Source organism: Natator depressus, chromosome 11 (genome assembly GCF_965152275.1).
Source record: "Natator depressus isolate rNatDep1 chromosome 11, rNatDep2.hap1, whole genome shotgun sequence".
Lineage (NCBI taxonomy): Eukaryota > Metazoa > Chordata > Testudines > Cheloniidae > Natator > Natator depressus.
Genome location: NC_134244.1, coordinates 18,800,243 through 18,828,209, shown reverse-complemented (window position 1 = coordinate 18,828,209; position 27,967 = coordinate 18,800,243). Strand labels below are relative to the sequence as shown.

The window sequence follows — 27,967 nt, the reverse complement described above, 5'->3', positions numbered from 1 at the left end:
AAGGTAATGCAAATGAACTTGTTTAAGCACAAAAGTTAAATATTAAGAGTTTGTACATAGAAGTTGCTCTAGTTAAACTAAAGGCATTATGATAAACTGATGAAACTTGGGGAGACACTTATCACACCTTTAATTAAACCAGTGCAACCCTGACCTTTAGCAGTTCTTAGGTGTAGACAAAGCTTCTCTTGCATGTAGCTGTTAAGAACTCCCCTTTGTTCTTGGTGAGTTTGAAGGAAAGCTACTCTATGGGAGCTATTGTAAATGCTCTGGGCAAAGGATATCTCTTCATGGTACTAAGCAATAATAATGTAACAGTCCCTTAGATGTTCCACTTTACCTCGGGAAAAACGGTGTGCAGGTAGGTGGTAGACAGATCTAGTATCCCACAGCTTGTTCCCTTGAACCAACTTAGCACTATCCTGGAGTTACTTGCAGTTGCTAGAAGCAGAGTAAGTCTTGAAATTGTAGATGGTTAAAGCAGCTCCACAGCAAGTCATTGGGAAATAAGGGATATACTTCATACAATCCAATGGATTAAGGGTAGTTTTCTTTGTGTTAAGTGTACATAAAAGGAATACTCTATAAAACACTATCCCACAGAGAAATTATATACAAAATTGTTAGTTTTTTGAAAAACAGTTTATTGAGTGCTTGGGGATTAAAAACTACAAGATTTTGCTGGCAGTTGCAGAAGCAAGAGAAAATTAAACATATCTGATCTGCTACCTAATGCTTCTGACACACTCAACTTACTCACTCACTGGCCTACCAAGAACTTCATATTAATGCTGGGTCTTAGACTGCTGTAACAGAATAGTCCTAGATTAAAAAATGCCTTCCAAGATGGCAGTAGGGCTAGTAAATGCTGATAGAAGTTTCAAATGCTTTAAACTTTTACCGTATTAAATAGCATAGCACTTCAGTTTTGTATTTCAGTCATGGGATATGAAATAAAGTATTATATAGTTCAGGCAGTGTAACCCATAAGCCCCACTATCCAGCAGAACTTTTAGTTTCATTAAATCAAATAAGAAAAACAATGATTATTGCCCAGTTACTCAAAATTACATTTGTTGGGTGGAATTTCCATTCCAAGTATTATTTTCGTCTTCTCCATCATCTTGAGTCCTCAATCTGTAAATTTTTCCTTCTTTTTTAAAGTCCTCCCCACGCTTTTCCAGTACTCGTTTCCTGACTGCTTGCCTAGACAAAGAAAATTCAATTTAGGAACAGTTTCCATAAATGCAATTGCATTTATATTATGTTTTTCTATGCCTCTTATTTTGAAGTTTGCTCTGACTGGAACAAAGTTGCAATCTATTGCTTTCCTGCAGACCACAGAGCTCAATTTAGCTGAAAATATTTGTGACTTTAGGAGCCATGCAGATCCTCCATCTGTAATAAATGTCTGCTATGGAAGTGACCAACAAACCAGCCTTAAGTAGTTGATCTGATAGTGATAGAAAGCCTTTGCAGCTGCTGGGGGTAAGGAGCAGGTGAAGCAAATGAGAATTTCTTCAACTTTCACATAAGGTAACTTTCCTGTACAACCACAGTTTGAGAAGAGTTGAGGGCAGTATGGAAAAATGGAGGAGAGAACAGACTAGGAGACAGTGCTGCAGTGCCAGACTATCAGATAACTAACTCTCCCAGCCATTTTATTCTTTAAAGCAGCATTTCTCAAATGCAGCCACCAGGGGCTTTTCTTGTGGCCACAGCCTTCTGGGCTGTGATGGGGGTGGAGGAAAGCAGTTGTCACGCCCTGGTGTTGGTTGCTGGGGCTTCCAGTTGGGCCCTGCTTCCCCGCTCCCCTCTGGAGACACCTGGGGCACAATGCTGGAGGAACAGGCAGCTGGTGAGTTCCCCACCTTCCCAGGGTTGGCATGGAAGACCGGCTCCAGCCCCAGCTGCCTGGCTTTGGGTTCTGGCCCCTGGCCCCTCCCCGATCCAGGGCTGAGTGAGTCTACTGTAAAAGCAATACTTATAGGTTTGTTAATATCACTTTTCATAGCAGACTTACTAGCTAGTAATAAATAAATTACAATGTTTTGGATGTGTATTTGTGCATATTTATTTGTTTTTCCTAAAGGTAATTAAGTATTTTAGGAAAAAGCGTGGAGTAGCCACCAGCAAGAGTTGGTGGCTGCACGCTGAGGCCACCAAATAATTTGGCCTGAGAATCCTTGCTTTAAAGCTACTGATTATGCAATAACTCTCAAACATCCTTAATGCAAGACTAACTAGCTCAACAGGGCACAGGTTCCAAGGTATAATCAAGAGCCTGATAGATGGCTGGGTTTGAGTCATGAATTCCCCTGTTACTTCTAAGACTGCCTGCCGAAAGCTTATGGCCAATTAAATGTTAGTCTTTAAGGTGCCACTGGACTCAAGACAGATTAAGAGACTTGGCTTAGCCACCCATTTCCTATGTGATCTTGGGCAAGAACTGAACCCATGTCTCCAAGTTCCAGTCCAGTAGCTGATGCACTAGACTAGACCATCCTTCCTACCTCACTGTGGGCCAGCAGCAAGGATGTTTAAAAAAAAAAAAAAAGGATATATGCAGTTTTAGCCCTATGGGACACGAGTCAGATCTGCTTACCTGCTTGGCTCCATAGTGGTAGATGGTGAAGGATTTGAATGTTCTTGTTGATGTCCTGCTCTTACTGTAGGTTGCGAGGGGGGAGGGCTGGTAAATAAGAAGTTGCTAATAAATCTCCAGCCAGCTATGAGTGGATACAGTATTATGCCCAAGAATTTCCAAAGATCTCCACCTGATGCCTGTACTACTGAAGTAGCAGGTCTTCCCGCCTATTCAAGAACAAAGGAAGTTAAGACATTTTAAAGAGCAACAGATTTAGACAGTATATTTGACATACCACTGGTTGAAAAGTAGCTAAATGCATATATGTAGTTGCTCAAAATATTTCGGTTTGTCCCACATCTCCAATTTTACCACAATGACATAATATGTGCTGGAAGTGAGTTCTGGGCACTGATTATACAAATGGGCAGCTGTCAGCTTAATAACTTAGAGTTGAATAAACTATTTGTGAATATTTTTCAAAACATTCTGCACCAGGTCTCCCAGATCAGGGCTCCCAGTGACTGAGGAGTGCTACTGTAAAGGGTTGGCTGAGTGACTATGGGAGCACAGCAGGGAAGCAAGAAGGCAGTCTGGTCACTGGAGCCAGTATAGGCAGCAACATGCTCATGCTTTAGCATTTAACTACCAGTGCTGTTTGGTGGTGATTTTGTGAGAGGCATTTTCATTGCTCATCCATGGAGTTTAAGAATAATGCCGATTTATTTTTAAATGCTAGCCTGTGTTTAGGGCTCCATGAACATTAACTTAATTGCATTACAAGATGGCTAAGTGTGCTAGGGGAAGAGAAAGAAAAGGCAAGGGTGCAAGTCTAAATTCTAAACGAGTCTGTTTTAGTTTCTAACTGTTAAACATATTTACTTTCAAGTTTCCTAAATCCTGAGAGATTTAAATCTCCATTACAAGCACAAATCTCTATACAATCTTAACTATGGAGTTGTAACTGATGCCACTAATCAACAGCACACCATGAGGAGAGTCATCTTTCCAAACAGACAAAAAAATCTTGACAAAAATGTATTAAAGAATTACACTAATTGCCTAGGTAAGGTAAAATAGACATTTAAGTCTAAACTGTACCTGTAATGAAAGATACAATATTGTACTTATTTGTGAATACTTGCCGGCAACAATACTATTGAAGCACTTGGTGCAAGCTCTAGCTCCAATAATTTCTTTCCATAATCTTCTTTGGTAAACTCCCTTCTGGGAAACATTGTAGCCAATGAAAAATTACCGTAAGTGTTGCCAACAGTCTATAAGAATGCAACAAGTTAACATTTTTATATGGGTTATAACTTACATTCAAAGTATGAAGAGATTTGCCTCTTCCAATATGCTTTCCTGTAACAACCCCACGGTTCTATTTCAAAATATGGGAAACCTTCACATAGGAAAAGTGCATGAGTTTTACATATTTGATTTCCTCTCTCGTCACTCACATTCTTCATTGGGTAGAATGGGTCTTCTCCCAAAAAAGAATTAATGCTGCTCTATTAAATAGACAGTAGGTGGTACTGAAAAGGTTGCAATCAGAGCCCTCACTGTAAACAGGAAGGGAAAATGGAGTCCCTAGACTGGTGGTCAGACAAGCAGACAACTATGTGCCAGCTGTGAACCTGTTTACATTCAACATTCAGCAGCCTTTAAAGTCCATCTCAGCAGTAAGAGGGAGTATAGTACACAACTTTGAGCTCAATATTAAAAAAATTCAATTTCTAAAAACAGTGGTGAGTGTGTCAGTTGTTATGGATAAATTTAAGTGTTCTGGGATTACCTCTTCTGTAACTTAAAAATAAAGAAGACGTTAAATTTACCTGTGCGGCAAACTGCCTAGCTTCTTCCAAGGGGGCTTCAGAAGGAAACTGATTAGTGAAAGAAGATCCATCTGGGAGGCGGAACTGAATTCTCGCTATAGCACTGTGGGAGACATTTCACTTTTAGTCAGTGCACACAAGAATTTCAGTCAAGTGTCCTTTAGTATTCAAATATAGAAAAGAATGGTTACACTTCCCTAAGTTATTAAAGTCAGTCAGGACAGAGCCACAAATTTGGGGAGCACAGGAATGAAGGCTGGAATGCTCTGGAAAATAGTAGCCAATGTATCACACATACACTCCTCAGAAATGAGCTTTAGGCGCAAGGTTGTACGAAAGGCCAAGCGTTCCAACCCTCCCCCCACTCACTTTCTTCTACTTAAGTCATTTGATTCCAAAATAGGGATGGAGGTTAGATCTGTGTGAACAATCGACTCAAAGAGAAGGGTACTTACAGTGCAGTGTTGTCCACATGCATTCTATTGTTGGTACATGTGCCAGAGATCAGATTCTTTTGGGCAGCGCGTTTGCTGAGGTAGCGCCTGCACCCTAGATGTCTTTGTGCTTCAGACCCAAGGACATGAAGAGCAGGATAGGCCCAACCATCCCTCACCATCCTTTGCCAATACAGAATCCCAGGGGAGCAGGATTCTATCATAGCGGGGAAAGAGGAGGGGTCTTGGAATCCATGTGGACAATACATCTCGAAGAACCTGCAGGGTTCTTTCATTCTTTGAGTGAGTGTCTATGTGGATCGTTGACTAACAAGCAGTTGTCTGTTTGCTTGGAGGTGAATAGTAGAAGTCCTTCTTAAAGCATGACTAAGACGACAACTCTACCAAAGCAGGCATCCAATCTGGAAGCCTCTACCAAAGAATAGATGTGTGAACTGAGCTCCATGTAGCTGCCCTAGATTTGAAAACTAGGGACACTCTTCAAACAGTAACAGAAGCTGCCTGAGCTGTAATGTAGCTAGATGTATCTAACCTGGCCAACTCGTAACACATCTTTATACAGTTAGATACCCATTTAGATAATATGAAAATATTGCCTGACCTCTACAAAGCAATAGATTAAATGTACCTCTAAATGATTTTGTCCTAATCAACATAAAAGGACAACGAGCTTCCCTCAAGGTTGAGTGGGGCTTATGGAAGAAAACTGGGAGATGAATGAACTAGTTTACATGGAACAACTGTGGACAAGAACTTGAGATGAGGTCTGAGAATGACCCTGTCCTTATGAAACACTATGTAGGGGGGACCTGCCCTGAGGGCCTGAATCTGCCATACTCTGTGAGCAGATGAAATGACCACTAAAAAAAAAGGCAGTCTGCATAGATAAGTGATAACAGAACAGGTTGCTAAGGGGAGATCCATCAACACTGCTAATAATTTAATATTAGCAAGTATAATACTGAGGGAGTGGGCTCTGGAAGTGGTGGAAAAACACGAACAAGGTTCCTCCTTAAGGAACATTACTACTGTAAACTGGAGGGAACAAGTGATAGCAGGGTGATGTACTAGATGGCCCTATTATAGAGCTGATTGAAAGTCCAGATTGCTTCAGAGCTAGAAGACAGTCCAATATTGCTGAAATGACTGTTGTCAAGGTAGAGCTTCTATCCCTTCGAGCTAAATCAGCACTACAAAGGTGGAAAATACTAGTGTAGATGCAAAAGATACTGCTGGGCTTCTAATTCATATAAATAAATATAACAGATATTTTACAAAATTCTAGTAAGTCCTCTGCACTTTTACATACTGATGAGAAAGACTGATAGATAAGCACAGTCAAGCTGCATGACAAAATCCTCTCTTTTTAACCTGAATCTATGATCTTACTGCCTATCATAGAGCCTAGGGCCCTAACCAGCACAAACTAGATGTCCACAGAAATAACGCATAAGTGAAAATAGGTGATGTAAGAAAACAAACCTGCTCCTGATAATAAAAGAAAGCCACATATCTGTACGTACATCAAGTTGAAAAAATGAAAAACGGACAATAAGCTTCTCTAACTTAATGCACAGGGGGAGAAAGTTGTTAATTCTGAATAAGATTTCTGTTTATTCCTGATCATATTATTTATCAGTCTGAGAGCCTCCATGAATAATGTGCTTCAAGCAGATAACTAGAAAATACACATATTTCTTGAAAGAATCAAGAAGCTTACCTTACATCAACAATGTTTAATCATTCCAGCATTCTAGTAGATTAGGCTCCGGTAAAGAAGTGTCTACTTTAGAGCTAAGGCTAGTAGTTTGCTCACCTCCCTCCCCAAAAATACACATTTGTATACTGGCACACTGTTCACCTTCTTTCCTTCTGAGAGGCTTCTCTCCTAGCTTCCACTTCAGCCTGCTTAGCTTGTTGAGCTGCAGCTTTTGCAGCTTCTACTTCTTCCTTTGTCTTTGCAAAACGAGCTGCTCTTTCAGCACGATCCTTTAATGCGACAAACACAAATCTGTTAACTTGTGCTGTAAAATGTGTGTTAATACCTGTTCAGACAGAGTAACTGATGCAATCTGCAATTAAAAATTTGCTCTTGACAAGAGCCAAGGAAGGGAGAAAAAGAGGCCAAGCCAGTCATGTTGCAGACACTGCAGGAGAGAAATACCTCCCCTCGCCTAACTGTTCAAGCTGTATTTTGTTATTTGATAAGTTATTCATTCTACTGAATACTGGAATTCAAGCTTGTTCGAATTTTTCTAAAACAAACTTTGGTATAACACTAATGCAAGCCCTAATTTCTAATCACAGGAAGTTATAATGATGAAGTTCTGAGAATCATCTAGAACAGTGGTTTTCAAACTTTTTTTCTGGGGACCCAGTTGAAGAAAATTGTGGACACCCATGACTCAACAGAGCTGGGGATGAGGGGTTTGGAGTGTGGGAGGGGCTCAAGGCTGGGGGTGCATGCTCTGGGGTGGAGCCAGGTATGAGGGCTTTGGAGTGCAGGAAGGGGTTCCAGGTTTGGGGGAGGTTCAGTGCTGGGGCAGGGAGTCAGGGCTCTGGGGTGGGGCTGGGGAGGAGGGGTTTGGGGTGCAGGAATGCGGGGTTGGGGCGCGGACTTACCTCCAGCAGCTCCCGGTCAGCGGTGCAGCCAGGGTGCAGAGGCAGGCCCTGGAAGCGGCCAGCAGCAGGTCTGGAGGCGCGCAAGCGGTTCCGTGCAACTCTTGCCCGCAAGCATCGCCCCTCCCCAGTCCTGGGAACCGGCCAATGGGAGTGCGGAGCTGGTGCTCAGGGCGGCGGCAGCGGGGCAGAGCCCAGTGGCCCCCCACCTAGGAGCTAGTCCCGCTGCTGGCCGCTTCCAGGGCGCAGCACGGTGTCAGAACAGGTAGGCACTAGCCTGCCTTAGCTCAGCAGCACCACCGACGGGACTTTTAATGTCCCTGACCAGAGCGAGGCGACCCAGTAGTGAGTCGCAACCCACAATTTGAAAAACACTGATCTAGAAGGAGGCATTTCTATTGGTTGAGATGTGACTATTCAACAAGAAATGTTTTTAATTTTGAAGGCAACTGCAAAGATGTGGGGTTCAAGGTGATTTCACACCATCTCTGTCTGCATTTCTAAACCACATTTAACAGTATGTAGCCACTCTTGTGCCCAACAATGCCTCTCATGATAGTCTCCATATTGCTCACATGATATTCAGAGCAGCTCTGGTATCATTACATTCGCTCAGAGACAGAATGAGAAGAGACACATCACTAGACTTTTTTTAAACATATAAAGTTATTGTTAGGGAACTAAATGCACAAAGTACTAGTAACCAATTCAAAAAATAGTACATCTCTCTCATGCCCCATTGAACTTGTTCTGGTCTCTGCCATATGCTGAGCTAATTGCTGCTTGGTATGTGAGAAAAAGGAACCTTTTGCTTTTGTTTGTGTGCACAATCCATTTTCAATGGATTTTTGTATAAAGAAAACCAAATTCTTGATTGCAAACTGAAAAATTGGATTCGTGTAAAAATCTATAGCCTACAGAAGCTCTGACAGCAGTAACCATTAACTGAAAGCACAGCTTCCAACAGCAAAAAAAAAAAGGGGGGGGGGGCAGGATGAGATTCAAACACTTTTACAATAGGTGTACAATCTGTTATTTTAGTCTTCCAGTAGTCTGAGAGGGTGGGAGGGAGCGGCCTTGCAATGAGTTACTAAATCCCAAGTAATCTGATCAATTTATCTATATTTAAAAAATAAAAACTTTACCATTGCAATCTGCTGTTTTATACGCTCCCTAGCTGCTTTTTCTTCTGCCTTTTCTCTGCTCCTTTCTTCTAACATTCGCTTCGTCAATTCTTCTTCGTGTCGTCTTCTGTAGTCCAATATTTCTTTCCCCGTTTTTCTTCGATCCATTTCTTTCTTAATTTCCTTCTGAAGGAAGATGACACACATTACAGAATTCAAACAACAAAATATTTCTTTTGAACAAGGGCAAAGCTTGATTTAACTGAACTGGAGCCTGCACTGAAGATTAGATTAGATTTTAAGTCTAGTTTTTATATGAGTGTTATTTAAAGAAAGATCTCAGAGACTGAAAGCAAACCAAATAAGAATACCACTGATAGTAATAAATTGTTACATTTTACCTGTTCCTCCTCTTTCCTCTTCTCTTCTCGTTTTTCTTCAAGTTTTTTTGTTATTCTAAATAAAAACCACCAAGATTAAAAGAGAACTTACAACTGTGGTTTGAAATGTTATCCTTTTAAAAGCCAAAATGAAAATGTTAAGACAAAATTCAATTCTGTCAAAAATTATTAATAAGAGGAAAAACATGAAGATGACTATGAATTTATGAGAGTAATCCTATTTCATGGAGCTATTCTATATTAACCAATAGGGTTTGCCTTATGTGGAAAATTGGGTGCTGATTCACCAACCAGTTTCTAGTCTGCAATAATTTGATGTTAACTGTTTTAATATATGCCTTCTATCATTTATCATTAACTGACTGTGTAAAAATATCACATTTTTATGGTTGAATTTTTCACTCTATAAATGGAAAAAGAAAATGCCATAACCAAGATTTCAAATTCAGTACCAATGGGAAGATCAGGAGCACTGCATGTCCCTTCCCACACATCTATCCATAAGTAGAGTTTAGTAGCTCCAGAAGGTCCTTGCCTCCCCTTGCAACTGAGTAGGTTCCCCAGGGCCACATTGTTTCTTCATCCATTTGAATTCGCCCTCTCAACAATGGTAATAGCTTTAGTCCTTCTGGAACTGAACCAGGAAATGGCTGGAGATTTATCAGATACGTAAGTGATAAATTCTTCAGGCTGGTGTATTTATTCAGCAGGAAGATGATGTATTGAGAGCAAAGAGACTAGACTAAAGCAGTTGTATAGCCTCTCACTCTGCACATGGCTAAGTATCTGGAGAATTACCTCTAAATCATAGGACCTGAGCAGTTCCAAGAATGAGTCATGATCATCAAATTTGAGCACTAACCCATGCACTGAGAATTCAAATCCAAACCAGGGCACATTGCTCCAGTTACACATTGCAAACAAGTCAAACAAAGCACAACCATCATGCCCATTCCAGTGGAAAGGCAACTGAACTGGGACTATTCTTAGCTCTGCCACTGGGTGACTTGGGGCAAGTCACTTCAACCTCTGTGCACCTCAGTTTCCCATCTGTCAAATGGGGATAATAATGTAAGGTTCTTTGAGATCTAAGCACTATATAAAAGTTAGGTGTTGATTATTACCTAGCTCAGTAGCATATCACCTGCAACCCTAGGTGAGGAGTACAGCTGTCTAAATGAACACTAACACATACTTATTCTGTTTAAAACACTAGGAAATTAAATGGCAAAAAAAACTTTGTTAACATAGAGTTACAGTTCCCTGGCGATAGCTTGTGTCCCTCTAAAATGTTGAGTTCACAAAATTTAAACTTCTGAAAACCAGGCAATACAGAATTAAGGTAAATGCCCATACAACCTTAACTCAGTTCTTTGAGTGATGTCCCAATATGCCTATAAAACATTACACACTCCCCCACTCTGCTTTTTCATGGTGATGGACAGATGCTACTCCGTCACTCAAACACTAAGCCTACTTACTCAACAGAATAACACACTTGCAAAAATTAACAACCACTTCATACCCTTTTATAGGCCCTTCACACTTACACACAAGATACCACCTAAATCTATACCTCCCACTACTCATCACTAAATCCACAGACTACTCTCATATCCCACCGCACTAGAGACAATACACGTGTCAGGAAGACCCCAGTGCCCTGCTACAGACACAAGCAACACAAATATGTATTGAAATGATGCAGACTGGAAAGTCAAGGTATATATATACCTCCTTCCTTTGATAACACACATGGGGGAACAGGACTCGGATCCAGATCTCCACATATTGCTATCATAGCTCTTCCAAGCTGCTCCAACTGCTCCTCTATCATTCAATACAGCTACAGCTAACACACTGAATGCTGGAGTGCATGCAGATAATTCCCAATGGCTATTGCCAGCTCCACGGGTGGCAGAGTTAAGGTTGTACAGTTATTTAACTTAACTCTGTATTTCCTGGTTTTCAAAGGTTTGAGTTTTGTGAACTCGACATTCTGGAATGGTCCGGGCTATCCCCAGGCAACCTTAACTCTGTGGGTTTCCCGGCTCCCCGCTCTTCCATTTAAGCCATATTGCAGAGTAAAAGGAATCTTTTTACCCTTATGTTAGCCATATAACCATAGGTCTAATTCACTGAAAGCACAGGCATCTTTAATTGCTTTAGGGAAACCTTTTACTTCACTTAAACACTTCTCAGCCAGGAGTTACGAAGGAGCTAGATCTCAGTTTTAGGTGTTTTTAGGACATTCACTAAACAATCTTTGTTCACTGGCAGTACTCACTCCATTGAGCTATTTAGAGGACTCAACCCACCTCTACCCAAGTTTAATATCAAAATCTTTCTTGGACAGTGAACAGTATCAAGTTCTGCTTTGCATTTCCAAATAGTTTCACTCAAATCTGTAGAAAAATATGAACATGTCTATTCAACAACCCACTCCCAGCCTCTCCATTAATCCCTATTATTAAGATCTAACTTGCTTTGCTTATAGGATATCTTGAAGGAAAATAAGATCTGCTTCCATTTGATAAAAAACATTCCCTGACTGTTTTGAGAGTTCGATTTAACAGCAAAAAGGCTGAATAACTGAGTCCAGATCTACCAAAACGCATGCTTAACATGCCAAACTTATCACAGTCAAAATGAGAGAAAGGAGGCTTTCCATGTTCATCTAGTTACCATGTCAAGCAACAAAGTCAGTTAATGAGGGACAAAGGGCCACTTCAAATTAAGAGAATTAGAATGTTACAGATTTGGCTCCGACTGGTAGATCAGCACCTGGCACTCAGATTGTTACAAGGCGAAATCCATTAGCTCTAGCGTCTGAGAAATTTGATGCTTAAGATTAAAATAGTCACTAGTTTTAGCTATTTTCTAAAGAACATTAAAACTTCATTTAGAACAAGAAATATGTTAATCATGCAGCTTTGGTTCTTACCATTGTTTTCACCTAAGGAAATGTAATAATTAATCACAGTACTTTAGAATAGATAGAAAGTCTACAAAAAAACCAAAGACAAACCTTTCCACTTTGGTCGTAAGGTCATTCACAGGCTGTGGCTCAGTCACTCTCTCATCTGAAGAATTATTTGATTCCTGAAACTGATTTGCCTGGACTGAATTTGCTCTATCTTCAAGTGTTTTAGGAAGTTGTACAGAGGAGGAAAAAAGGCATATTTGTAATTTGTTACTACTTTTGCTAACGATTGCCCTCTTAAAAAACATACTGGGCTGTGGTGTAGAACCACTGTTCACAAAATACTAATTCCTCTGAAAATAGTGCTTTGCTAATAAGGTCAATAACCTAAGGAGGAACAGATATTTAGAACTGAGTTTAATTTTAAGAACACTGTAGTTAATTAGTTTATTACTTACTGTCTTACAAGAGAGCTTAACTTTCTACTCACTACAACAATGTGAGATGACAGGATTTGTGGCTTTTTCAGTGGACTTTCTGCAAGATGTGCTCTGAGAAAATACTGTCATCCCAACAAGGACACAAATGTTTTACCACCATTCATGTTAATTTTAAGAAGATGACAATCATACTGTTAGGATCTGAAGAGCAAACTAGTATATGTAGAGTTGTTGTTAATTACCGTCAGAAGTGCTTATTGTCTCAAGTTGTGTTTCACAAAGCTCAACCGTTCTGGACTGAGCATTTTCGGAAGTGGTCTTAGCCTGGAAGGAGGGACTCGGAGCAGACAACTCACTCCCATTCTCTAATGCTTCATTTTTTACTGCATGCATCTTAGAAAGAAAAAAAGCAGTGATAGACAAGACCACAAACTTTCGATTGTGCTCTCAGGCTTGAAGCTTAAGCCTTATGAACCATTTTTTCTTTGGTGGGTGAAGACAAGCCTTGTAAGCCCTGTCCAAAATACAAAAATAAATATTCAATAAGTTATCAAATATATTGTGTTCCAACTGTATTAAAACTTTTTTCTTAGCCTGTATGCACTGAAAACTTGTGAACACTATATTAAGAAACTTATGCTTCTACCAGGTTTATCTCACAGTTCCCATACATGTTATTGGCCAAAGTTTAGAAAATGTTCATTAGGTGTATCTGGCGCTTACACTCCCTCTCTAAAATCCCTTGCAAAACTCACATGAGCTAGTGAACAGGAGCAGCAACTCTGGTCACTTACAAGCTGGCTTTTAAAACCCCCATTTTCCCTGAGTTAGTCCCGTCCCCCCTTGTCCAGGGATCTAAAGGGATTAGATCGGATCAAAAGATGGTAGGCTAGAGCCTTGTTAGGAAGCACAATAAGAAGTTAAAGTCCACAAACTCACACCAAAGTCATGTAGTTGCTCCTCCTTCACCTGGATAACTCCCTTGCAAAACTCCCATTTGCTACTCCTGTTGCTACCTCTGGATTTAACAGTATTTAGCTTTGATGATGTATTTAGCTGTGATACTCTGAATACCTGTCCTAGACCTGAAGAAGAGCTATGTGATAAGCTATAAAGCATGTCTCTTTCAACAACAGAAGCTGGTCCAATAAAAGATTACCTCACCCACCTTGTCTCTCGAATATCCTGTGACCAACACAGCTATAACACTGCAAACATAAATGTAGATAGTTTTGTTTTGTTTGAGTCAACACTACAGACCATGTTATCGTCACATTATTAAACCACATCCAAGCCCTGCTAGAAGAATAGCTCTGAAAGGAGCAATGATTAAGAATTGTTTAGTACACCTATTCTTTTTGTGTCAGTATAGTGTAGGTGCTCTTAACCTCCTGTGACAATTGGTTTACTTAACATGGACAAACAGTTTTCAAAATTAGTTCAGCTTTGCATAATTGGACAGGGAAGTAACTTTGCTGCCGGTGAGAGCATACCAATCCAGTAGTGCTTGCTTCCTCTGGTCACACACTTGGGCCCAATGATGTTTGCTGTCTTGAAGAGGTGAAGGCCACAAGCCCTTGTGACAGTATTTCATTCTAGTGAAAAAGCTGGTGTGTAAGCATTTGTTACCTGTTTGACTTTGTGGATTCTGGTAATAAGCTCCTCTGCAGAGACACTGCCAGCAATTACTTCCAAGGGGATTCCATTGTCTCCTATAAAGAAGCTGGATGGAATACACACTACAGGATCTGCACAGTAATAGTAAAGGCCAATAAATGGATGTAGTTAAAGCAGCAAGATTAAAAAAAAAACTAACGAGTAAGCTACTAGAAAAGGAAAATGCACCACATAAATCTGAAATCCTCCACTTCAAAAACAGAGCAGAAAGACTAGTTTAAGTTAAAGCACTTCTCTCCAATACAAGGCTTAAAAGAAAATTATGCATGTATCTGAAATCAATATTCTTTGTGAAAGATTTCATAAACATCCCAGAGGACTGTATCATGTATAACGGTATTACGGATAATCCAATTATGCTTTAGAATAAGCATATTATGTTTTAGTGTTAAGCAGAATATGAAATAATAGTAAGAAATCCATTAAAATCAGTGCACATCTGAGTGTCATATCAATGGCACTCACATTCTGGTTGTACTTCAATCAACTCTAGCTATTGAAAGAACAAAATAAAAAGGAAATATTGAAAGTTATCTTCAACATCAAAGGATGTTCTTACAAAGTATGGAATTTGCTCTCTCTTCCTCTTTGTCCCCACCACCACAGAGAATTGTAGGAATTTTAAGTAGAGGGCTATTTATTATGCATAATGGAGTTACTCTTGATTTACATCTGCATAACTGAAAGTGGAATCCAGCCCTTGGAGTCAGACATTTTATTCCTCTTCCTCCATCCCAACTCCAATTAGTAGTATAGTATCTCAATTATTTATTTTTTGTAATTCTAAATATTAACACCAGTACATATCACTAGTTATGGTCTTTCAAGTCTCCAATAACTGGGTTATTCCTATTATGTGGAAAATAGGATTGTCTTCAATTTAGAGGATATTACGTGATCAATTATTGAACTCGCTCTAATTACATATCTTTATCCAAATAACTGAAGAATAGTAGCTGGACATAATGGCTTTTAACTGCATTTTAAATATATGTATTTATATGTACTCCTACATATAATCTTCTACATATACTCCTATGCCTTATGAAACAGTTTCAACAGTGTCTCTTATTGGGAATCTTAATCCTAGGGACAGGGCCTGTAGTTGTAAAGAACAAATATCTCAAACAAAATGCAACATTTGAACTGATTTTAAAAGGATACAGATTTGTGAGAACTGTAGACATGCTTCACTGTATAAAGCAAAAGATATGTTTAGCAGATCATCCTAATCACTTTACATCAATCATAGATTACGAAGAGTTAGTCTCATCACATCACAACCTATAAGTGACACACACTCATTGTACATGGGACTGTTCAAAGACTCGCAAGATTATGGAAAATGAGCTTCTGCAAATTTTCTCATTAATACATTGGAAATAGTCAACATTCGTGGCTATTGCAACAGGCTGTAAAAGTCCACACTAGATTATTTTAGTGAAACTACATGGCAAAATAACACCACCATTTTGGATCACTGGTAGTACAATACCTGATTCTCTGACAACAAGCAGTATAACGAAATTTACAAAAATTCTCCTTTGAGTGCTTCAAGATAATGGGATTCTTGTAAATTTCAACATACTGGCTGCCTATGGAATGGAGAAGATGGGAACAGCCAGGGTTAGTGCTACAATTATGAGTAACTCAGTGAGGGATGTTGGTGTTTTTTTACTGTGTACACAGCAATGACCCCCAAGTCAACCCACTTCCTAGGTTTGTTTCTGTTGGGACATCCAGGCCTGCAAGATTTTTCAATTTTTGTGACTCATGGAAATTTCTGAACTAGCTTAAATCTTAACTTGACAAATTCAAAAGTCCTTTTAGAAAACTCACATTTGTCTGATTTTATAACACTTCATTATTGTGGTTCTTCACTTTCAGAAAGGACAAGGATCAACCAGACCATGATTTGGCTGTTAACTGCAATACTGCAACAAGGATGTAACTAAAATACTTTCAAAGCTGGAGTAAATCATATGCATCATCTGCTAATTTTTTAGCCTCCAGCTGCACCAAGACTATTGAATGTACTTCAGATGCGAGGCCCTAGAGCAGTGGTTCCCAAACTCGTTCTGCCGCTTATGCAGGGCAGGCCCCTGGCGGGCCTGGGCCAGTTTGTTTACCTGCCGCGTCTGCAGGTTCGGCCGATTGCTCCCACTAGCTGCGGTTCGCTGCTCCAGGCCAATGGGAGCTGGGGGAAGCGGCGGCCAGTACGTCCCTCGGCCCGTACCACTTCCAGCAGCTCCCATCGGCCTGGAGCAGCAAACCGCAGCCACTGGGAGCTGCGACTGGCTGAACCTGCGGATGCGGCAGGTAAACAAACCGGCCCGGCCTGCCAGGGGCTTTCCCTGCACAAGCGGCGGAACAAGTTTGGGAACCACTGCCCTAGAGCAAACAGGAGATGTCAGGGAGATGTCTTAAAAAGCTAGGTATTATTATTATTATTAACCCAAACTGAAAAAGGCTGTACAACACGAAAAGTGTTAGAATGTGACCAAACCTTTTGATATCAATTTTAATAGCAACAAAATCATCTGAGGCTGCTTCAGTCACCTTCTGATCCTCCCAACTTGCAGCCATCTGTGTGGATTGTTCATCATCACCTGCAAGAGATATGCCTTCTTATCACTAACATGAAGCTAAACACATCACAAACGGCAAGTTCTGGTCTGATACTGGCCTTACTAAACTTGCAGGAATTTGACTTCAAAAGTGATTGAAAACTTCATAAAATACAGGGTTTTTAAAATGTATTTATTGTTTTTAAGTTATTTTGTTCTCAATTGCAAGTAGTAGTTTTCTTTGAGACTTACTCAAGAAAAGGAGGGTTAAAACAAAATGTAAATGCTTCAAGAACATCCAAGAAAGCCTAGAATTTAAGATAATAAATTAGTTAATGGGGGCAAAGACAAGCCAATTATCCCAAAGGCTGTTATTTTCTTTGAAAATGAACAGAAAACAGTTTTCTGTGATTTGAACAGTGGAACACATTTTACATGTGGTAATCAACATTCACATCAAATAGTTCTTGAACATTTTGAACTAGGAATAGTCTGTATTAATTTGCTAAAGGCTAGTAATGGTATTTGCCAGTGAATTCTAGCAGCTTGCTAAAATGTTCATGAAAACCGGTCTTCACGATTTTTTTTATTTTAAAAATGTGTTTTTTGGGACAGGCCATTTAACAGTTTCTCTCTCGCTACAAAGTAGCTCTGTAAAACGCTTATGATTATTACTGTGTATTTGCTAGTATAAATGTGCCTGAAGCCTTGTGTGTGAAACTACTATAAGACCAAACAAATGAATTGTAGCTAATGTACCAAAATGTCAAGTCTTTCAACAAACATATATGGCAAATAGCGTAATATAGTGAATTAGAAGAAACTTTCATTCTAAACCTCTGTTTACTATAATGTTCCAGTCCCAAAAGTTACATTTTGAAAGTTCTCATGCTTGGCAGACCATTTAACTACTTTTGGAAAATCTAGAGAAAATCCATTCAGGCATCTTTTAGTTATCAATAAATATTGTTCAAACACTTTTTTTCTGGTTTGACTTAGATTTAAAACTTTTATGCAGGCATGAACATAAACCATATATCCTACTATATTTGAAAGATTAAATTGTGAAAGTGCATGCTATTTTCCTTGTAATATGCAGTTTCAGAAAAAAGGTTTGATAGCTAATGGGAGAGCATCAGCCCCTAAGTTCAACGTAATGAACTGAAGTCACTCTCTTACTCAGTGGAGCCCCATCCAGACATCAGGGTAAGCATGGCTCTCTCTTGCTATACTGTTTCAGCAGTCTCCCTATGAATGTGTCCACATTAGGAAAACTGGTGCTTTCTTACCATACAGTTAAATCCTAGTGAACACATGGCCAGTCTGTAGTTTTGTCACATTAGCAGATTAAGGTAAACCCTAGGCTCCCCACTAGTGTTTATCTTTACTTACTAACGTGTGAAAACTACAAACTGTCTAGTTTTCACTAGGATTTTACCACATATTAGTTTCTACATAAACTAACATAGTAGAGAACACAACTTTTTTCCTAGAAAAGACAAGGCCTATAAGCCAGTTTTATTCTGAACAGATGAAACAGAATATTGATGCACAGCTACACATACGATATTGAAAACGTGTCTGGAGAGGATTAAATATTAGTCAATCTTAATCAGATTTATTCACTTGTAATAAGCAGTCATCCAGAAAGAACTAATCCACAGTAATTTGTCTTATTTAGAGCTGTAGAGACTCTTAATTGTTTAGAACCCACTATTTTGTTTTCATTTGTAATAAGGATTGTTTATGCAAGTCTGGCTATTTCATAACACTGTTAGTTGGCTCTCCATTATATAAATATATTATCCAATGACCACAAGAAAACTCTCACATAGTATTCTATTAAGTAGTTATTACTATTTCTTTTTTAATGACAGCGGGGACACCCATTCCTTTAGTCAGGCATTGCACTTCAAGCAGACCATTTGGCCTTCCTGCTTCTTGGAGGAGGGTTGTTTCAAACCAGCTGTGCTGACAAGTGCTTGCCAACCACATGGAGGAGTTCTTCCTTGCATGTTTTGTACTCCAGGAATTTGGGACCATTTGATTACTATATTATTTCTTTCTATTACTATTGGAAAGACCCCTATAATTCCATTTAATAAACTTTGAACAAAAAAAAAAAAACACCTGTAAAATTATTTGATCTGGGAATCCTTTGGATTGACCCATTTGTCTTTTACTCTTCTTTAACATCAGTGGTTCCCAAGGTGCCATCTACAGACCACTGCTGTCTTGGTGCTGGCTGCTCCTCCTTGCTTCCAACTGCTTAGAGGCAGGCAGGTACTTTACTGCATGCTTTTTTCAAAGGATACACTATTATCCTATTAGATAGCTAAAAATACCTAAATCCTTGCTTAATATTAGCTTTTCCATGTAAGCAATTGCTGCAGTTTCCACAACGTTGTTGTGAGATCACAAATGTGAGAAGTTATCCACAGTATAATCTCTATAACATGTGACCCAAAACATGAAAAAGTTGATAACCTATATTACATAAACCATGCCTCACGTCATTTAGTTTAAAACCTATAACCATCAGTGGAGGTGAATTTCTATCTTGTGTCAATTTTTGTTTATGTAATCTGTTCCTCTTTCATGGTTAAAGTTCATCTAATGTTTCCTACTGTTCTGAAATACAAAAGTTAATACAATGATTAAGAATCCAAATGCTTATAATGAGCCGCAGAAGATCTAACACATTAAGTTAAAAGGGAGTTCTGAATGTTGTACGCTATTTAGTAGAATTACCAACTGGCAGAACTATTTTGGGACTAACTCCTCAAGCTGTCAGAGAGCTCATAGGTTTCTAAGATGGGAAAAGTATCACTTTAGTACTTCTAGCAGATGATATACACTGTTTATATAGTCTCAATAGAGAGCACTGACCTTTTCAGCTTGATGGGTAAATACAGTTATCTACAATGAAAAAAGATGGGTGTATTTTTCCCATTATGCAATGACTGTAGAAAACTGAAACATTCCAGACAACAGACAGTGACAGTCTTTATCTTTGTGTCTTGTACAACACCAAACACACAGTTGGCACTAAATAAGCTTTTCCATAATTAGCATCAGCTGTCAAAGGGCTCGGATCTTTTCATTCTCAAATCCTTTATAACCATACACAAAACACGGGGGTTTCAGTGGGTCTTAAGGATTAAGCGGTTAATTGGGTCCTAACACAAAATTTCTGTGTTTTTCTTCTGGTATTCAGCAGGTCTTTGCTAATGAGCATGGCAAAGTCCAGTTCTAAAATGCGTTGAAGATTATGTGTTTGTTGACGTATAAGAAATAAGCTAAGAAATCATATGAAATACCACCTGTAACTAAAGTTGCGATTTTATGAAAATCAAGAAATTCACAGTTTACTGGACACCCTTCCATAATTGAAAGTGCTATTAGTGCATTTTAAGTTATGGAAAAATATGCAATTTAAACAGAGTACACAATTTACTAAGTCTACTTGGTGGAAGTACAGCTTCCAGTCTCAGAACGGTCAACTCCGCCCTTCATCTTTAAGTAAACTGAATTCCATTCCAGTTGCCTCCGTTTGTGTCTTGCTCTCCCTCTACCTTTTGGATGAGAAAAGGTCCTATTGACTTTTTAAGGTTAAAAATTCCATGGCAATTTTATATAATAAGGATTTATTGTGATGTCCAAATTTCCCCTCCCACTACGGTTGTAAAGTGTGCTACTGAACTGTTGGCCTCCATTCCATTAATGGCACTGTACTGTGACAAAGTTCCTGCTCTACCTTGGTGGGTCTTGCACTTATTTGCGGATTTGCTCGCCTTGGAGCTTCACGGCAGCCCTCAGCTTGGCTGTTTTTCTGAATTCACAGTCCAGGTCGACGACTCCTGTGTCTGACCAGGAGTTGGGAGGATTTGGGGGGAACCCGGGCCCGCTCTCTACTCCGGGTTCCAGCCCAGGGCCCTGTGGAATGCAGCTGTCTAGAGTGCCTCCTGGAACAGCTGTGTGACAGCTACAACTCCCTGGGCTACTTCCCCATGGCCTCCTCCCAACATCTTCTTTATCCTCACCATAGGACCTTCCTCCTGGTGTCTGATAATGCTTGTACACCTCAGTCCTCCAACAGTCCGCGTTCTCACTCTCAGCTCCTAGTGCCTCTTGCTCCCAGCTCCTCACACGCTCACCACAAACTGAAGTGACCTCCTTTTTAAAACCCAGGTGCCCTGATTAGCCTGCCTTAATTGATTCTTGCAGCTTCTTGATTGGCTGCAGGTGTTCTAATCAGCCTGTCTTAATTGTCTCCAGAAGGTTCCTGATTGTCCTGTTACCTTACCCAGGGAAATGGGACCTACTTAGCCTGGGGCTAATATATCTGTCTTCTATTACTCTCCTCTAGCCATCTGGCCCGACCTTGTCACAGTACATATATAATTTGAAAAATGCTTTGGAATCCCTTGGAATGAAAGTTATTTGTCAGAGAGCAATTCAGTTATTCGTTATACCTTACTTCAAAACCATGTAATGAAAAAGCCATGCAGAAATGCACACATATGTTAGGGTTAAGGTTATTATAAGAACCTGAATTCCAAATTTCCTGAATTGTTCAATTACAATCTTAACATTGTAATCATATTTTGTTTTTAATTTATTTTTATTTAAAAAAAGAAAAGCAGTTCAGTAGGTATTTTCTAAAAGGCACCTAACATTTATTTTGATGAACAAACCTTACAACCAGCCAAATAGATTTTCTTCAGCTTTCCCCTCCCCTCCTAAAAAAAATCACATCCAAGGCAGGGGAAAAAAAAAAAGTGAAGTTTCAGTTTAAGTGGCATTGTTTCCAAAAAAAACCAGCCTTTAAAAATACAGGCTTTTAAATGAAAGTGCCATCTCAACCATAGACAAATAAGTATAGTCTGGCAAGAACACTGTAAAGCCTAATGTGGACAGTACAGAATACAGAAATTTATCTGAGTGGGTTTTGCATCAAATGAACGATTTGCTTAATTTTTTATTAAGCAAATTAATTCCAGCAAAAAGTGAAACAGAAAGCTTTGTATCTCTGCAAGTTAGCTACCTATGAAATACTGGAGAATCAGCTTTTAGTATTAGTTATACTGCATCTTCTGTACAGCAGCTGTTATTTGAGGCCACTAACTAACCTTTTGGTTCCCCAAAGGTACATGTTCCCTAGGCTGTATTTTGTGTGTGCAAATCTGTATTCCAATTCCCAACTTTATTTAAAGTTTCAAACCAGTTTATATTAGGTGGAGGCATATCAGCACTCCCTGCTCTGTAAAACCAGCAGCCTCTGTCCCTTTTTTTGCAACTTCATGTGAATTCCTCAATTTACTTACATAATACGTCTTTACACTCCTGTCATATTTGAGCTATACCATTAAGCTTTATAAACTGTGAATACAAGTATTATTTAGGGTTATTATGGCAAGAAATTGGTGCTGAGTAAGGCTAACGTTAAATGACTGAAATTCTTATATAAACTTGTTTTATGAGACCAAGATAATCAGTCTGAAAGATACATAAACCCAAACAGCCTCTTTCCAGACCATAAAATATTTTAAAATCACTGGGAAGAATAATCCAGTCCTTTATTTTCTTTTGCCTGTTCAGTTACAATGTTGACCCTAAAATTAAGCAATTCAATTCTTCTTCATTATCTTTCTCCGTCTGGATCTGTTGGATCATATTAAAGAAGTTCTGTATTAAAATCACAAATGAGTTTGATTCCCCATAGTTTAAATTCCAGGGTATTACTAATTAAGAGGTCTCTTGGTCTTTGGTCTCTTGTTTTTATTGTTTCTCTCCCTCTCTGTGTGAAACTTGCAAGCTGCTAAGACAGAGTCTGTTCTCAAAACAATACTTTGTAACAACAATACTCACACAGAGAGAGACTCAAAGCAATACTTTGTAACAACAGAAACAGCAGACAGAGACTCCCTGGCCTTTTGTTGTATTTATCTTGCTTTGTTAACAATTGTGATTAAAATAGAGATAGAGGATGTATGTGGATGGATGCTTGGTGTGGATAATAACGGAATGATCAGGGAGGTGCCAGCCTAAGAATCCAGTGTCCATCGGCCGAAGAAGGCATCAAGTGGAAACAACCAGAGGACCCCCGGAGGGCAGACTGGAATCCACCCAACAGCCTCAAGGATGGGAAACCGAAGAACAACATGGAGCCGTCAGGAATGTGCCATCTGCTGATTGATTCAGCAACAGCATGATGAAGCAATTCCCATAGACTGGCATAGGAATAAATTCCTATAGAAATGGACTCTAGAAACTGAGAACTTTGGGGTCTGATTATGCAAACCAACTTCCAGGAGCATCAGATATGCAGAGCCTGACAAGGCCCTGCTCCCTCCTCGTGTCCAGACCACCTGGCCAGTGGCTTGGCACGAGCAACTCTAAAGCTGGTAACTATGATGATAACCTTGCAGAACCTCTGTGTGTGTGTATGAATGAATGAATGTGTGACACCATCATAGGACCTAATCATATTAGCCACACCATCAGAGGCTCATTCACCTGCACATCTACCAATGTGATATATGCCATCATGTGCCAGCAATGCCCCTCTGCACATTGGCCAAACTGGACAGTTCCTATGGAAAAGAATAAATGGACACAAATCTGACAGCAGGAATCATAACATTCAAAAACCAGTAGGAGAACACTTCAACTTCTCTGGCCACTAAGTAAAAGATTTAAGGGTGGCAATTTTGCAACAGAAAAGCTTCAAAAACAGACTCCAACAAGAAACCTCTGAGCTTGAATACTATATGTTCCATTCTATGCATCCAATGAAGTGGGCTGTAGCCCACGAAAGCTTATGCTCTAATAAATTTGTTAGTCTCTAAGGTGCCACAAGTACTCCTGTTCTTTTTGCAGATACAGACTAACACAGCTTCTACTCTGAAACCTGAATAAATATGAAATTGAATGGAATGTTATAGCTATAACTAACTGCTTACTATGATTCTTTCTGCATTCACAATAAAAGTGGCATTTTGCCTTATTCCCTTTAATAAGATCCTGCTGGTTTTTATTTTACTGGTATAACAGATCCATACAAATTATTGATGAATCTGTGGAAGTAATATGCATGTTTAAAAACGTTTTCTTGCTGATAGCACAGTTCTAGAATGGTTTCACTGACTAGCGTGGACAGATACTTTTATTAGAGAACTGTTCTAGACAAACTACAAGCCTACATCATGGCTCTACTAACAACAGAAAAACTGTCACTTATGGGAGCAATATAAAAACCTATCACTGTAGTATCCAAGGATCTTAAACAACGCTGTTGCAAAGCCGGGGTTCAAGTGTAGTATGAACAAGATGTGGGTGTGTCCCTATGCCTGTCCATCCCCTTTGCCCATAGTGCCAGACTGAAACCGCTTCTTGGTCAACTAAGCTACAAAATAATTGTTCTGTGAATAGACGGCTTCCAGGATGGCTCAGCAGGAATGAGCAGAACTCTATCAGTTGCCCACATGGAGTCAACTGCAGGATGAGGTCCCAAATATGAAAAATTTCATCCCAAAAGACAATGTATAAACAGGACTTTCAACTTGAACAAAAATGTTTCAATTAGGTAAATGTTAAACTACAGACCTAAATTAAGTTAAGCAACCCTCACCCCAAAGTTTATTCATGCACTTTTTTAACGAATTTCACCTATTGTGTAGAATAAACAAATTAATTTCTGTTTATCTGAACTTTACTTTACCTAATCTCAACAAAATTAGCCAATAGGTGGGATTTGGCCTAGTTATGGCCATTATTATTCACATTTGGCTCTTCATTTTAGAATTTAGAACATAAATGGGGAAAGAGACCAAAGAGCAGCAGAACTGAACTGGAAACCTAAATAAGTGGTAAGTGATATCCTGTTACCCTTGACAGGATTACATTAAAAATACAAGTTAATACATTTAATACTATCAAGAAACGCCTTGAAAGGGCTGAAATGTCCATGAAGTTAAATGAAACTTCTTAGCCACTAGCAGGAAAATAAAAATCAGTCTTCATCCAAGTCACAACAGTAGGTCTCACAGGTAAACTGTCAAAAGTTGCAGAATGTGTATGTCAGGAGGTTTCCTGTTGTTTACTAATTATCTTTCCATTTGATCTTACAAAACAGACTCTATGATAACTGCATCCCTAACTATAGATCCAAGGGAGGAATCACTTGCTCTGTATATAAATCTGTAAAACATTTTGGGATCTTTGCAACAAAAGAAACTTCATTAAAAAGATGTCTTGTCAATAGAACACTGAATTCCACAGACAGCTCCCTCACTGCTTAGAAGCAATATCACATCCCACTCTATAACTTGAGGTGTATAAAATAGCTGGACTGAGCCAATCCCACTTTTTAGCCACCACATTCATTATCCATAGCTACCTCCCAGTGGGGAATGCAGAATAAAGAACGCTATGCCAGCCAAGAGCTAAAAATTGTTACTTCCTATTTAAATTGTCTTTTGTGACTTTATTTGTGGAAAGTAGGTGAATCCCATGTTTTGATATTCTTTTTAAAAAAAGTTACTTGACATTAGTAGTAGGATTTGTTCTGGGCAGTGGCGGTTGGTTAGTTAGTTTTTGCTAATTTTTTGTATGAGATGCTCAGAGGCCTTCAAGCCAAGTATCTAAACTGTTAGTCATCAAAATAAAAAGATCATTCATAAACAAACACAATGGAGACAAAGTAAAAAATAAGAACCTAACCACCTCCTCCCATAGGAACAGTATAAAAAGTTATAGATGTGATGAAGAGTGTATGCAGAATTACACAGGGGACTACGGTAGGAGAGAGGGACCGTATAAAGCTTGAAGTACCTATAGGGGAAGCCTGGAAGTGAGCAGAGCATGGAGAACCACCATATACAGGGAATTCTGGCATGACAGCACAGAGAGAATTGTATGTGCTGAGACTGGGGACACTAGCACTCCAAAGGAGGTTATAAAATGGGGCAATAGAGACCGCTGTATAAAGGGGCAAGCAATTGTAAACGAGCTATTGATGGCATTGCAAAAACAGAACCAGGAGACTGCACTGGGGGGTACAGAGAGCTGCAGGCTGGTATAGTTAAATAGTACAGACAGCTGTATAGGGGCCCAGGGACTCCATGAAGCAATACAGGGGTGTAGAGTCCGCACTGTGCACTAGAGAGAATGTAAGGTGACATGTAAAGGAAACCTAGAAACTGCATGAGGCAGCACAGAGGAGTATATAAAAGCAGTATAGGACACTTTATGAACAGGGGGCGGTATAGGCGCCAATAGGATCAGGCTGCAGCGTAGGAGGCTTGGAGCCTGCCTGGGACAGCACAGAGCGTGGTACAGAGGACTAGAGGGTCAGGTGACAGTATGGGGGCTTGGGGCTACCTAGGGCAGCATAGGAGGTGGTATAGGGGACTACAGGATCAAGTGATGGTACAGAGGGCTTGGGACCTACCAGGGGCCACAGAGAGAGTAGTATAGAAGACTGCCAGGTCAGGCAACAATATAGTAGGCATGAGGTCTGCCTGGGTCAGCACAGGAAGCGGTATACGGCAGTGGTTTTCAACCTTTTTTCATTTGCTGACCCCAAAAGCATTTCAAATGGAGATGTCGACTCCTTTCGAAATCTCAGACATAGTTTGTGGACACCCAGGCGTCTGCAGGCCAGAGGTTGAAAACCACTGTTCTATGGTAACGACAGCCTTTTGTGGACCCTTTAAACAGAGTCTGTAGACCCCCAGGGGTCCACGGATCACAGATTGAGAACCACTGGTATAGTGGACTATGGAGTCAGGCAATAGTATAGCGGGGACGGGGCCTGCCTGGGGCTGCACGGAGTGACCCAGGGGACTAGAGGGTCAGGAGACGGTATATGGGGCTTGGGGCCTGCCTGGGGCAGCACGGAGCGGCATGGGACTACAGGGTGAGGAGATGGTATACGGGGCTTGGGGCCTGCCTGGGGCATCATGGAGCGGCACAGGGGACTACAGGGCAGGAGACGGTATATGGGGCTTGGGGCCTGCCTGGGGCTGCACGGAGCGGCACAGGGGACTACAGGATGAGGAAACGGTATATGGGGCTTGGGGCCTGCCTGGGGCTGCATGGAGTGACCCAGGGGACTACAGGAGCAGGAGACGGTATACAGGGTTTGGGGCCTGCCTAGGGCAGCACGGAGTGACCCAGGGGACTACAGGATGAGGAGACGGTATACGGGGCTTGGGGCCTGCCTGGGGCAGCATGGAGTGACCCAGGGGATTACAGGGTGAGGAGACGGTATACGGGGCTTGGGGCCTGCCTGGGGCAGCACGGAGTGACCCAGGGGATTACAGGGTGAGGAGACGGTATACGGGGCTTGGGGCCTGCCTGGGGCAGCACGGAGTGACCCAGGGGATTACAGGGTGAGGAGATGGTATACGGGGCTTGGGGCCTGCCTGGGGCAGCACGGAGTGACCCAGGGGATTACAGGGTGAGGAGATGGTATACGGGGTTTGGGGCCTGCCTGGGGCAGCACGGAGTGACCCAGGGGACTACAGGATGAGAAGACGGTATATGGGGCTTGGGGCCTGCCTGGGGCTGCCCGGAGTGACCCAGAGAACTATAGGGTGAGGAGACGGTATAGGGGGCTTGGGGCCTGCACGGAGCGGCACAGGGGACTGCAGGGGCCGGACACGGTACACGGGGCTTGGGGGCTGCACAGGCGGTTCTTCAGGGGTGCTATAGGGAGCTCTCCGGGACAACAGGTGCTGTCAGCACAGGGCTGCCCCGGGGAGTATATCCGGCGGCCAGGGACGGCACGGCCCCGCTCCCCCAGGCCCGCTGCCGGTCGTACCTGACACGAACACCACGAAGACCGAGCTCTGTTCCTTGGCAGCAGCGATGGCGGCCGGGATAGTGCCGCGGAACCACAGCATGGTACCCCCTAGGACCCCGCGACCTGGACCTGGACCTGGACCTGGACCCCCAGCGGCCCACCCTCGCGATGCGCATGCGCCACAAAACCTGCAGCCTCGTTCTGAAACGGTGACTAACCGCTCCCAACTACGCCAGGGCGCGTGCGCTGCCTGCTGCGCCAGGCGGTGGTAGGGTAAACGTGGCTGTGATTCCCCCCTGCACATTCCTCTATTCTCCTCCCGGTTGCGAGTGCCACATAGCGCAGCGCGGGTAGGCCCGCGGCAGATTCACCACGTTGGGGAAGGAGCCGCCCGGGCGCCGGCGAAAACTCCTGGGAACTTGGGAAGGGGAGGGAGGCGGGAGAGGCCAGCGCGGCTGGAGTGCTGGGCTCGGGGCCCAGCGCGGCGCGAGGGAAGAACGGCGGGCGGGCCAGGGCCTAGCCAGGC

At 41.2% G+C, this 27,967-nt stretch overlaps 1 protein-coding gene across 3 annotated transcripts; it reads right to left on the bottom strand.

The window, feature by feature from the left end:
• Window positions 1-664: 664 nt before the first annotated feature.
• On the bottom strand, window positions 665-27,636 carry UBXN4 (UBX domain protein 4). 3 transcript variants are annotated; one of them, XM_074967283.1, is made up of 13 exons: window positions 27,460-27,636; window positions 16,571-16,673; window positions 15,229-15,257; window positions 14,017-14,135; window positions 12,630-12,780; window positions 12,053-12,161; window positions 9,025-9,079; window positions 8,645-8,809; window positions 6,742-6,869; window positions 4,426-4,528; window positions 3,733-3,864; window positions 2,606-2,814; window positions 665-1,206 (listed from the first exon to the last, which is right to left on the bottom strand). In XM_074967283.1, exons 1-13 carry the CDS (start codon window positions 27,539-27,541, stop codon window positions 1,068-1,070), a joined length of 1,524 nt encoding a protein of 507 aa, XP_074823384.1. In that variant the 5' UTR covers window positions 27,542-27,636; the 3' UTR covers window positions 665-1,067. The 3 variants fall into 3 exon arrangements, with proteins under 3 accessions (XP_074823384.1, XP_074823382.1, XP_074823383.1); XM_074967282.1 differs by having other exon boundaries at window positions 667-1,206; window positions 16,624-16,673; window positions 27,460-27,599; XM_074967281.1 differs by lacking the exon at window positions 3,733-3,864 and having other exon boundaries at window positions 27,460-27,618.
• Window positions 27,637-27,967: the final 331 nt, after the last annotated feature.

What these genes read in the sequence shown, in the direction of transcription:
- UBXN4 (XM_074967283.1), bottom strand. Translation starts at nt 27,541, where the DNA reads ATGCTGTGGTTCCGCGGCACTATCCCGGCCGCCATCGCTGCTGCCAAG. An exon ending in CTTACGACCAAAGTGGAAAG is followed by an intron (nt 9,080 to 12,052) that starts GTTTGTCTTTGG and finishes GTTTTTATTTAG; the next exon opens with AATAACAAAAAAACTTGAAG. An exon ending in CTAGGCAGTTTGCCGCACAG is followed by an intron (nt 3,865 to 4,425) that starts GTAAATTTAACG and finishes GCATTCTTATAG; the next exon opens with ACTGTTGGCAACACTTACGG.